This window comes from Pan troglodytes, chromosome 3 (genome assembly GCF_028858775.2).
Source record: "Pan troglodytes isolate AG18354 chromosome 3, NHGRI_mPanTro3-v2.0_pri, whole genome shotgun sequence".
Classification (NCBI taxonomy): Eukaryota; Metazoa; Chordata; class Mammalia; order Primates; family Hominidae; genus Pan; species Pan troglodytes.
The window spans coordinates 53,955,801-53,969,007 of NC_072401.2; the positions used below are offsets into that span (position 1 = coordinate 53,955,801).

Here is a 13,207-nt window from a genome sequence, read left to right on the forward strand (position 1 = left end):
ATATACTTATATTTACTGTATTTTAATATATATGTATATAGTATATATATAGGTATACACACACACGTGCACAAGTGTGCACACACACTCATGGTGCACACACGTGCATGTATGTCCCAGGGTCCCATGTTGGATATACCAGGGCCCCAGAATCTACACTTTTAACAAGTACTCCAGCTGATTTCCATAAAGATGGCGTCTAGGTATTTGGGGACCATTGTGCAAGGGAACATGGTACCCTTTACCTGGAGATAAAGACCAAGGTTGAATGGGAACAAGTTCCTGGTTGTGATCTCCCCCATTGCCTTACTGGTAATAGTCCTGAAACAGTGTCCCTGCCCCCTCATCTGGTGTGCATCTGGCTCAAAGCAAAAATGTAGATATATTTTCTCTTGCTGTTTTTATTAAATTCTGTTTCCTCAAGAAGCTGATGCCAGAATCAACGGAAGTATTCTACTTTACACATTTAAACTTCTTGCTACAATCCTTTTCCTCTTCCCTCTTACGTATTCCCGAATTTGGACTGAAGTGAAACTCTCCAGGATTATCCTCCAGTGTTTTGAATTCTCCAGGGAAACATTTTGGATAGCAGGATGAGTGTTCTGGAGTCAGGCAGATTGGGTTTGAGTCCTATTCTATTTGTTAGTAAATTGGCCAAAGTTTATTAAGGAGGGTTCCAGACATCAGTTTTCTCATTAATAAAATGGAGGTGGTTATAGCTTCTTGAGGTTGTGTGAGAGTTAGAAATAATATATATAAAACACTCAGGACAGTAGCCCCTATTAAGCCCTCAACAGATTTAAGAAATACATTTTCGAGATGATTATAGGTCACAAAGAAGGAAGTCTTGCCTTTGTGGAACTATTCAGCAGTAAACAGCAAAATGCATGTGCATGTGAGAGACGAGGGATGAGTTCCTTAAGCCATGGGCTGGTGAATATGTAAGCAAATTTAAATAACTTGCCGACAAGCTCCTTTCTCCAAAAATGTATTTCCCTGGCAGCAATTATTGGGCCCCTCTCTTCTTTTCAATAGCCAGATCTAGAATAGGTTTCCTTTAGTACCTTGTTTCCCTATTTGGATATATATATATATATATATATATATATATATATATATATATATTTAAATTTACATAAGCACTTATTTGGTTCTTAAAATGAATAGGAAAGGAAAAAATCCCAGAATCTTTGTGATCTAGTTAGAGGCTGGGTGTATAGCACAACCAGGCTAACTCTTAAAAAATTCTATAGGCCAGGTGTGGTGGCTCAAGCCTGTAATCTCAGCACTTTGGGAGGCTGAGGCGGGCAGATCACTTGAGGTAAGGAGTTTGAGACCAGCCTGGCCAACATGGCGAAATGCTGTCTCTACTAAAAATACAAAAAAATTATCCGGGTGTGGTGGTGCATGCCTGTAGTCCCAGCTACTTGGGAGGCTGAGGCAGCAGAATTGCTTGAACCTGGGAGGCGGAGGCTGCAGTGAGCTGAGATTATGCCTATCTTTGGTCAAAACAAAACGCAGGTTTTTTTCTTCAATAAATTCTTGATTGGCACACTTCTCCTTTTTATTATTTTTGTGTTTCCTAAAAATACTTGCTGTTTGTAGAATATTGAATAACAGAGATTAGCAAGAAAAAGAAAAATTAAAATCACTTTAACTTCAGTAAATATTTGTTGAAGAATAAATAATTTAGCCTGAACTTCAATATCTAATGTGGAATAAAAAATTGGGGGTAAATGAGATGTCAGAAAATGAAGTATAAATCCTGAACTAGGAGGTAAAGAATGGTGTTTTAGCCTACCCAAGTTAATTTATATGTAGCTTTTTTGTTTTTCTTTAGGAACCAGGCTGTGGCCAGGAACTTTTATATTCAGCTTAGATTTTAAAAACAGCATCATTCATTTCTGTTTTCCTTCAAATGCAGGTGCACCCATCATTATGTCTTTCCCACACTTTTACCAGGCAGATGAGAGGTTTGTTTCTGCCATAGAAGGCATGCACCCAAATAAGGAAGACCATGAGACATTTGTGGACATTAATCCTGTGAGTACATACTTCCTCCTGGTAAAACAGCATATGTTTTATTCTGTCTATACATTGTTCACCAGCTTAGTCCTGAGCCTTCTTTAAAAATATCCTTACTTTCATATACATATTCAAGTGGGAGAAATTCAGCTCAGTGCTGGTGGAGGCATTGTCTCATAGCCCTGTAATTAGAAGGCTGAATTTTGTGGGTTGAATAGCAGAAATACGAGCAAACCTGCCTTTAACAAAAAGCAACAGTGAAAACTCAGTTATTGGAAACTACTGATGTACCCATGTAACCCGGTCAATCTTCTGATGCTAGCCTTGAACCTCAACATATATTTATTTCTCCCCTTGGGACACAGATCAATAAGGTTAAAGATGTCCCTTTGCTTCCTCACTGCCAGGAATATTTTGGTTGAAATATGAATATGTATATTAACCTCAGTCACTTTTGGCAAACTTCTTTCTACAGGTTATTTGAGAGTTTATTATATTATTAATTGTAAAGGTATCAGATATACATAGAGGAGACATACATATATGTGTGTGTGTGTGTGTGTGTGTGTGTGTGTGTGTATAATACACATTTAATCCTGTATTCATAGACGAGAAAAACAAAAACCATGCTAACCATGTCTTCATTTTTGGAATTTGAACATTATGGACCAATAAAAAAAAAAAGCAAGAACATTCTTTTAGCACAGTATTTTATGGGTACTTCACACTCTTAGCTGCATACATTGCATTTGTATCTGAGAAACCAGTGATCTTATGCTCTGGTGAATACAATCGTGTGTGGTTTTCTCCCTTTTCTCTTAGCCGTCAGCTGATCAGTTCCCTTGGATCAGCCAAACTGTTAGCAGTGCTTGTCACCAAGGGACGAACACAGTCTTATAACCTTAGTGCAAAGATGGAGCTGCCCTAAGGATGACAAGTGCTGCAGCTGTGCCCCATGGCTATGCTAGGTGGGCCCTATACTAGGATGCCACTCTCTGGCAGTGACCACCACCCTCTTCTTAGCTCTCTGGACAACTGCCTGGAAATCCAGACCTAACAGGCTATCTTTTAGGCCTCCTTCCTGTTGGATCCCTTCTAAGGCTGTGCTATTCAGAGTGGCAGCATCCTGGGAGCTTGTTAGAAATGGCCAGTCTACTGAATCAGAGCCTGCATTTTAACAGGATTCCCAAGGACCTACATTCATACTCATGTTTGAGACACATTGGTCTATCAGCCACCTAATACAACCCATGGTTCTCATTCTGTTCTGGGGATCACTTTTACTTGTTTCCACTCTGCCTGTCACACATGGTAATGGTCACCTTGTTTATGAGGACTACACAGAAATGGTGCTCTATTGAAAAAGTTGTTTGCAGTTTAATAAATCCTAATGTTTCCTTTTCACTTCTCTGATTTGCAGTTGACTGGAATAATCCTAAAAGCAGCCAAGAGGTTCCAAATCAACATTTATGTCAAAAAATTAGATGACTTTGTGTAAGTTTTGCTTCTTTCTATGGAGGGGACAGCAGTTTTGCTCCATTGCCCGTCTGGTGGGGTTGATGTCAGGAGGAGTACAGCCTACTTCATCTGAGCCTGCTCACCCCTGCCCTTCAGGGATGGGGCATGATCAGCATTTTCATGGGTGCCTTGGTCTTGGAATTTACTTGTTTTATTTAATCATACACTTACAGAGTACTTCCCATGGATCAGGTATTGTTCTCAGCACCTTATGTGGATTCACATATAACCTTGTATTATCCCCATTTTACAGATGAGGAAACAGAAGCAGAGTGGTTAGGTAACTTGGCTAAGCCTTACTATCTAGTCAAGTTTTATCCACTCCACTAAGCCTTTCCCTCATGCACCTTGACTCTCTTGGTGTATTAGACTGTTCTTGTGTTGCTATAAAGAAATACCTGGCTGGGTACAGTGGCTCATGCCTGTAATCCAGCACTTTGGGAGGCCAAGGTGGGTGGATCACAAGGTCAGGAGATCAAGACCATCCTGGCCAACATGGTGAAACCTCGTCTCTACTAAAAATACAAAAATTAGCTGGGCATGGTGGTGGGTGCCTGTAATCCCAGCTATTCGGGAGGCTGAGGCAGGAGAATCGCTTGAACCAGGGAGTCGGAGGTCACAGTGAGCCAAGATGGTGGCACTGCACTCCAGTCTGGTGACAGAGCAAGACTGTGTCTCAGGAAAAAAAAAAAGGGGGGGGGGGGGGGGAGGGAGGGAGGGAAAGGAAAGGAAATACCTGAGATTGGTTAATTTATAAAGAGATTTAATTGGCTTACAGTTCTGTAGGCTGTACAGGAAGCATGGTGCTGGCATCTGCTCAGTTTCTAGGGATGCCTCAGGGAGCTTTTGCTCATGGCAGAAGGAGAAGCAGGAATAAAGCACATCACATGGGGTGAGCAGGAGCAAGAGAGAGAGGAGGGGAGGTGCCACACACTTTTAAATAACAGATCTCATGATAACTCACTATCACAAGGACAGCACCAAGGGAATGGTGCTAAACCATTCATGAGAAATCCACCCCCATGATCCAGTCACTGCCTACCAAGCCCCACCTCCAACACTGGGGATTACATTTCACCCTGAGATTTGGGGGAACAAGTATCCAAACTATATCACTCAGAGACTTGAGACAGAGTCTCTTCCTCTTCCTCTCTTTCTATTCCCACTGATCCCACTTGGGGCCAGCCATAGCTCTCATTTGTATAGTTATAATCTCTTGAGTCTAGCCTTACTTCCCCATGCTGCAGCTTAATTTGGATTCCAAAGTATAATCTCCTGCTCAGACTTTTCAATGGGAATTTTTTAGATATGAGAAAATTATGATATAATGTTGAGTGAAATAAACAGGATGCAAAACTATGCATAATATATTTATCTATAAAACTTGGCTTGTTTACCTCATTGAATTTGCCAGATTTAATACCAGGTGTCATGGCTCTTTCTAAGAAGTAGGTGGTTTACAAGAATGCATTTTGTCATCTGCATATCTATTTCTGAGGCAGTATAATTTAGTAGTTAAGAGCTGGAATCTTAGAATCAAAGTGGAATTACATTTGTGGCCCCATCACTTACTTGTGGTGATCCTAGGCCTCTCTGAGTCATAATTTTCTCATCTGTAAACCTGGGACAGTAATACCTACTGTAGGTGACTACTCTAGGAATTGAATGAGATAATATCCCAAAAACACCCAGCACAGAGCTGGCACGTGGTATGTGCTCAGTTGGCTCTTGTTGCAAAGACAGTACTTCAGTGGCCTAGTTACAAAACACTCTGAGGAGTGACAGTTTTGTTCTGTCGACTGGAGCCTTCCCTGATGACTCTAAGGAGAATAGTCATCATTTTAAGGAATCTGCCTTCAGTATCTTGTGTTTTGATAAACGTACAGCACATGGAATTGCTAGACAGACTGGAATCTAACTTTTGGGGTACATGTTTGCAAAGATAACTAAGAAATCAGCAAATTCTGGGTAATTTAAGAAATAAGTGTATTAGAATCTTCATATAAATGTGTGTGTCTGGGAAAGTGTGCCATTGTGATGAGGATGTTTCTGAAACAATCTCATCCTTTGTCTTTGTAGTGAAACGGGAGACATTAGAACCATGGTTTTCCCAGTGATGTACCTCAATGAGGTAAGTCCTGAGACGGAGGGAGCCACGGGTGTTTTCAGACTCAGAAAAAATCCATTATGATGTCTACTGTTGTAGTTACATGTAAGTTATGACAGAAGGGCAAAAGATTTTTAAACCTGTTATTCCTCAGAAAATTTCACTTAAATGTTCACATGAATCTGCCTGTGTCTGAGAGCTGATTTGGAGAAATGATGGAAAGAAATTTTCCTTCTCAAGAACACTATTTGGGCAAAACTCCCTTCTGGGGAGCTGCTCACGTAGGAAACAGAAACAGGTAAAAGGAGCCATTGGCAGACATTGTTGAAGCAGGGAAATAGCTCACACTCAGATAGATGCCAGCTAGCCCTTTGTCTCCCCCTTCTTTGAAACCATGCTGGTTTAAGACACCTGTGATAAATTCTTTTCTGAATCACATATCACATTTACTGTAGTTATATCTCCTCAGTTTCTCCTGCTTCCGCCCAGTTTGAGGGAAAAAAAAAAAAAACGCAGGTTTTTTTCTTCAATAAATTCTTGATTGGCACACCTCTCCTTTTTATTATTTTTGTGTTTCCTAAAAATACTTGCTGTTTGTAGAATATTGAATAACAGAGATTAGCAAGAAAAAGAAAAATTAAAATCACTATTCACAAAATCTGTGTCAGCCTGATAATATTTTTATTTTATTTTACTCAATGTGTTGTACAATTTTTTCCAATAACAACTTTAAAAGGTAATCTAATGTTTTACATTTTATAAAACATGTGCTCTTTATAGAATTCTTAGAAATTTTTTAAAAAATTGATTTAAAAAGTAAATTACTGATAAGTCTCTCTCTCTCAGAGGCAGGTGCAGTTCAGATGTCAACTCCTGATATTTTCTGGTCTTGATATTACATAGTTGAAATCATACGATAGATACAATTTTATATCTTTTTTCTCCATTTAGCATTATATTGGTATTCACATTTACAAACTTTTAAGGGTTTGTGATTACAATTCTAAGATGAGGTTTTTATCGTTTCATAGGAAAAATTCAGGCAATATTTACCAATTTATAGGATCTCTTTGCAATTGCTCCTGATCATCCATGTTCCTGTTTGTGGGCAGGGGCATGAAAGTAGATCTTTTTGAAAATGCAGAAGGGCCCTTTTCTGCCAACTTCTGTTCAGTAGTGGCATATTTGAAGTCCCTCCACCCCCAACTTCTAATTTGCTTTTTTGTGAAAGACTAGATTAAGTCCAGGTGTGTGGAGTGGAACCTTGTATTTTTGCTGCCTCCTAGGAAGAGCGTGATTATTCTCTTCTCTAGAAAAATAAAATATTAGACCTGGAAGTCTGGAAGTGACATTGGAGACTGTTGCCACACCACCTTTTTACTGAGGAGGAAACTCTATCCAGTTATTAGAAAAAAATGTCTTAGAACCCAATCCACTGACTCGGTCCAATGAAAAAAAATGCTTTCTTTTCTTTTTTTTTTTTTTTTTTTTTTTGAGACAAGGTCTCACTCTCACCCTGTACAGTGGTGCGATTTTGGCTCACTGCAGCCTCGACTTCCCGGGCTCAAGTGATCCTCCCACCTCTGCCTTCCAAGTAGCTGGAACTACAGGTGTGTGCCACCATGCCCGGCTAATTTTTTTTTTTTTTTCCTGAGATGGAGTCTTGCTCTGTTGCCCAGGCTGGAGTGCAGTGGCCCAATCTCAGCTCACTGCAACCTCTGCCTCCTGGGTTCAAGCAATTCTTGTGCCTCGGCCTCCCAAGTAGCTGGGACTACAGGCGCCCGCCACCACCCCTGGCTAATTTTTGTATTTTTAGCAGAGATGAGGTTTCACCATGTTGAAACTCATGACCTTAAGTGATCTGCCCACCTTGGCCTCCCAAAATGCTGGGATTACAGTCATGAGCCACCATGCCCAGCCCCAGCTAATTTTTGTATTTTTTGTAGAGAGGTGGTTTCACCACATTGCTCAGGCTGGTCTCAAACTTTTGAGCTCAAGCAATCCGCCTGCCTTGGCCTCCCAAAGTGCTGGGATTACAGGCGTGTGCAACTATGCCAGGCTTCCAATGCAAATTAAGCCTAAACTAGGCCAGAATTGTTGCTCATAATTTCTATGGAATTAAGCTCTTCAGATACCTCACTCATTACACTAGGTGGTAATTCCTCTGCTCTGCATACACTAAGTGTTATTCTAGTACATTTCCTTCTATCAGCAGTCTCTGGAATTCTAGTTAGCCCACAACTTTGCTGAGCACTTTCTGTAGAGGGCTGTGGTCCTGATTACTATAGATGTAACCAAGAAAGAAATTATACTTTCCACATACCATTTTTGCAGTGTTTCATTTATTTATTCATTTAATCAGCCAGCATTAATCAAGCACCTACTGTGTGCTGGGTGCTATACCCAGTGTGGAGGTGACTGAGGTTAAGTCTTGCCTTCAGGGACTTCACAGCCATTGCAAGACAAACAGTTACAATGCAGAGTGCAAGGACAATGATGGAAGTAGAGAGTGAGATGGAAACTTAGGGAGGAGGCCTTTGACTAGGCCTGAGGTAGCCAGAGAAAACTTTTGGAAGGAAGTGATGCTGAGCTGGATTTTTAAGGATGAATTGGAATTATCTGACATAAAACAAAAGGTGATACTGTCTCAATATTTCTGAATACATTTTACCTCCTTTTTCCAATCTATTTTAAGAGTAAAAAAAATGTCTTCAGGAGAAGACAAGATATTAATGAATAAATGTCCCTTCTGATTACTCTGACTTATAAATGGATTTTCAGTATGTTTGGTTTGCTAACAGGAGGACATTCCCAAATTGTATTAAATAAAGGAAAGATATAGCAAAAAACAGTTACACACTGGATGTTTAGTCATCAAGAATACTATTTTCTTGCCTCTCCAGAGTGTTCACATTGATAAAGAGACGGCGAGTCGACTGAAGTCTATGATTAACACTACTTTGATTATCACCAACATACCCTACATCATCATGGCGCTGGGTGTGTTCTTTGGTTTGGTTTTTACCTGGCTTGCATGCAAAGGACAGGGATCCATGGATGAGGTGAGAACTGGCTGAAGGAACTTCTTCCTTACTGGATAACTTTACCTGAGGAATTCAACTGTACTTCACTGAAGGGCTGTCAGCTGGCTTATTAGGATGAATTCTGGGATTTTATGCTGGGCATAGTGATTTCATGCTTATTTTACTGTTGGACCAAATGGGAAGCAAAGGAAGTGTGTCAAAGAAGGTGGAGGGATAGAATGTACCATCTAATATTTGGGGAATAGAATCTCTTTGGATGTATCCCCTGGGAGTTAACTTTATGTCTTTGAAAACAATAACCTGAAAGAAAAGGAAGAATATATAACAGTTACACATCTGATCTTTGGTGTCAGACTGCCTGAGTTCAAATCCCAGTTCTGCCACTTAACAGCTATACGACCCTAGAAACTGTGCTTCAGTTTCTTCATCTGTAAAATGGGATAATAAAAGCCTCCCTTATGAGTTTTTCATGAGGATTAGATGATATAGTAGACTTAAAGGACTTGGCCCAGTGTTAGCATATAGTAAGAGCTCAATAAAGGTTTAAGTATTATTAAATATGATAAAACAGCTCCAAGATTATAAAGCAAGACAGCCAGGGTCCTGCTTGGAAAGAATCCCTGATGTATCCGAAGATACCTATGATTTAGGTATCACTGCATAATAAATGTTTGGAACATGGGTGTAGTTACTTTCCTGGAAGGCTAGGATAAAGAGTTGGGTTCGCCTTTCCAAGTGACCAGCAGCCCAACCAGGAACCTGAATACCTCCAATGAGCCTTTTCTGTAGAAGCCCTTCTTAAATTTTCTGCAGCTTCCTTTTTTTTTTTTTTTTTTTACAACAGAGGCCTTTTTTCCTCCAGTTTCCTCAACTAAGTGTCCAAGGCAAATGTGAAGTAGAAAATAAATACATGAAACCATCTGAGTAAAATTAGCTGAATTTCCCTGACTTCCATATTCTTCCATTATTTCTCTTATCCCCTGCCAGTCACTTTAGCCTGAATTAGCTGTGAGGCAAACTATTTTGCCATTTCTATGTGTGGATCTTCCAGTGTGACTTTATGCAGTCATTGAAATTGTCTTAAGCACAAATGAAACCTCATGGAAATGTTAATTACTGCTCCTACAATTAACCTTCCTCATATATTCAACAAGCAAGGAATTATTGAGAACTAATACCTCTGAGACACTACTCCTTAGTAGGTTTCAAACCAGGAAGGAGGCAAGTTGAATAGAGTCTAAGTTTTATAATCCAGATCAACACAGAGAAGGGTACTGCTTTGGTATTGAGGGTGGGAGTGGTCAGAGAAGGCCTCCTGGAAAGGTTAGGCCTGAATCTTCAAGAACAAGCAGCAGCCCGAGAGGGGAGGTGAGTGAGATGAGCCACCTTCCTATAGGTCTCTCCTCCTTCCATGCCCCCACTCCCCACCCAAACTTTTCACACTGGGGAGAAGTTTCTGACATGAACATCTAACTTGTTTTCTCTCTTCTGTGTTTCAGGGAACAGCGGATGAAAGAGCACCCCTCATTCGAACCTAAACATTGCCTTTGCTTGGTGAAGAAACTGTGTGAGCTGTCCTGACCTGGACGATGACGTGGGGAAACCCTCCACCTCCTTGCAGGCTTGTTGCCTGTTGAAAGAAGGAAAAAGACACGGCGCTGGCAAGTGATAGGAACATTCTGGCCAGAGGTTAAAGAGCAGGCTGACATGGCTGGCCATTAAGCTTTATAAAATCATGTGGGCTCTGAAATTGTTCTTTTATGTGTCTAGCAAGTATTTAATAAACCCTTGTATAGTAATTTTGTTGTTGTTGGGTGCTGGTAGCTCCAGAATTTTGTGACCACTGTTGTGGGTAAAATGTCTCTGCATCACTTGTTAATGCTACTTGGTCTAACTTCATTCAGTATGCTTCATTCACCGAACTTTGTGCTCAAAATGCGTATATACCATTTTATGTTGTATTCCTCCATTTCACTTGCAAAACAGAAGTAAATAAGAGTTCGGGACCCAGGGTAAAATGGTAGCTTCATCCAATATATCATTCAAATGCATCTGATTTCTAAAACATATTACATTTTATGCTGATCTTCAGTTCATAATTCCTCCAGGAAAACTCAGTCTTCCAACTACAATAAAATACTGGGTAGAATCAAATGGGAAAGGGGTTGGGTGGGGCAATACCCATGAGTTGATAGTGATAAGCTCCTAAGGATTTTTAACTTGTACTTTTGTGAACGAAGAGAATGCATAAATAATGTTGGTGAGGATAAAGTACAGATATTTCATGTAGAATTAAATGCTAGTTATGATGCTGGTGGATAGTTAACTGTTTTTTTTTAGTCAAAATGATCGTGCTACGAAAAGATGCTTCTGAGAGAATGTAATGAGTAACTGATTTTTCTTCCTGAGTCGCCCTTGCCAAATATGTTACTGTATTAATTAATCTAATATTGAGTGATTATTTGTAAAATTATGAATATGGGAAATCCATCTATCTACAGCCTAAGTTACACATAAGTTTCAGAAAGTCTGATTAGACTAAAGAGATAGTTCTTCTGGGACAGCCTTCTTCTTGGTAATTTTGAAGTTCTTTTTACAAGTTCCTTCCTCAGATTCAGTTCTTTCCAGTGTTTTGTAGCTCACTGTCACTCACTGAATAGAGAAACGTGTGCCCTATACTTCCTGTGACAATCATTTTGCTGACAGAATGATGGATGTTTAAAATATTGCAGAAAGTACTTTAAAGAAAGGTCTGTTAGGACCAGAAGCAGAGACACCACTTTTCAAAGGACTTCTTGGTTTCAGCATAACCTAAGACAGGGAATTGGGAGCCATCATATGTCACAGTGTTCAGAATTCAAGCATATTTAAGGGCATTTTCTTTGATTCTCAAAGTTCAGCATTCATTTTGAATTGAGAAGCCTATACATTTAGCTGACAAAGTGCTTATAGAATTTCTTAACAACTGAACCATTCAAAAGGATTTTTTTTTGTTTAAAACTGGATTTCAATGTAAGCAAATGAAGAAAAAAATATAGATTTCATTTCCATAGCTTCTTATCCCTGTATTGAGGTAATAAATTGTTTTACTGACAATTTTTCCTTTTTCTACACTAAAACAATATGTGATATATTTCCCCTCTTGAAGAGGCAATTCATTAAACTCTCAAATTTTCTATAGAATCAAGATAGAACCTTTAGATACTCCAACTCACCAAAATGTAAAAAAACTAACAAAAATATTTGGTCTTCAATAATGCTAAATGTCTACATTTTTAGAATTTATCAACATTTAACTAGATAATTGGGCATGTCTTATTTATGCATATACTTATCCATACTAATAAAATTGACAATGCTAGTGCATACTTATTGGTTTAGTCCTATTATCAGGATATAATCATCTGCGAGGAGGATATTTTAAATACTGTAAATGATAACAGTTAATGATATACACATTTAGACTGAGTTGCACACTGGCAGGGAGACCAAAAACATATTACTTCCATACTTGTGTCATGATTCTTTTTTTTTTGAGAGAGTCTCACTCTGTCGCCAGGCTGGAGTACAGTGGTGTGATCTCGGCTCACTGCAACCTCTGCCTCCCGGGTTCAAGCAATTCTCCTGCCTCAGCCACCCAAGTAGCTGGGACTACAGGTGCGTGCCACCACGCCCAGCTAAATTTTGTATTTTTAGTGGAGACGGGGTTTCACCATGTTGGCCAGGATGGTCTCAATCTCCTGACCCTGCGATCTGCCCACCTCAGCCTCCCAAAGTGCTGGGATTACAGGCGTAAGCCACCGGGCCTGGCCTGTTTTATGATTCTTAATAGTTACTTGGTTTAAATCACATTTGATACTATCCTTCTGAAAAGTCTGAGACAGATCTACAAACTACAGTCAAAATTATAGATTAAGAGGAATGAATGCACCTATTTGGCTTTAAGTTGAAGATAAATTATTTCTCATGCTCATTTTCTTGCGGCAGTTATCTTAGAAAGACCCCCAAAGGCTTTGTGATTGTAAGCACTGTCATGATCACAGAATGCAAGCTTCTGGTACCATGATCCTCAACTTAGGAAGAAACCAAGACAGAGAGCTTAACTCACTTCTCTCAGGGAAAATTAGGAGTTGAGCACAGGACAGGAAATGGGCTTTGCCACTTTTAGCTCCAGGCTTTTCCAACCAGACTTGATTTCCTCATGTTCTAGAAAGATCACTAATGGTCAAGTGGAACAAGCACTACACGACTAACCCCTATTGGGGTTTTTAACTTAAGGGAGGCTAATTTTTAATTTAAACTGCTTGAGATATGAGTTCTGCAAAAGGTGGTCCGCATCCTTGGCCCTCTGGGCATTATCACTAAATTGCTTGTGCCTGTTAACAAGAATACTGACCAGAATGCTCTTCATGTAGCTTATACAGTTGGTTCACTTCATGCGGTTCTTGACATGTTTATTTCTACCCTTAATGCAATGAAATGTTTCATTAATAAAAAACCACTTTATATAAAA

At 39.6% G+C, this 13,207-nt stretch overlaps 1 protein-coding gene across 1 annotated transcript in view; it reads left to right on the top strand.

The window, feature by feature from the left end:
- The window catches only part of SCARB2 (scavenger receptor class B member 2), a 55,130-nt gene extending 41,923 nt beyond the window's left edge, over window positions 1–13,207 (top strand). Inside the window, exons 8-12 of the mRNA XM_517214.8 lie at window positions 1,925–2,043; window positions 3,446–3,519; window positions 5,623–5,674; window positions 8,554–8,712; window positions 10,194–13,207. Of these exons, the coding sequence (XP_517214.2) occupies window positions 1,925–2,043; window positions 3,446–3,519; window positions 5,623–5,674; window positions 8,554–8,712; window positions 10,194–10,232 (443 nt within the window). The 3' untranslated portion in view covers window positions 10,233–13,207. The remainder of the gene's footprint in view (window positions 1–1,924; window positions 2,044–3,445; window positions 3,520–5,622; window positions 5,675–8,553; window positions 8,713–10,193) is intronic.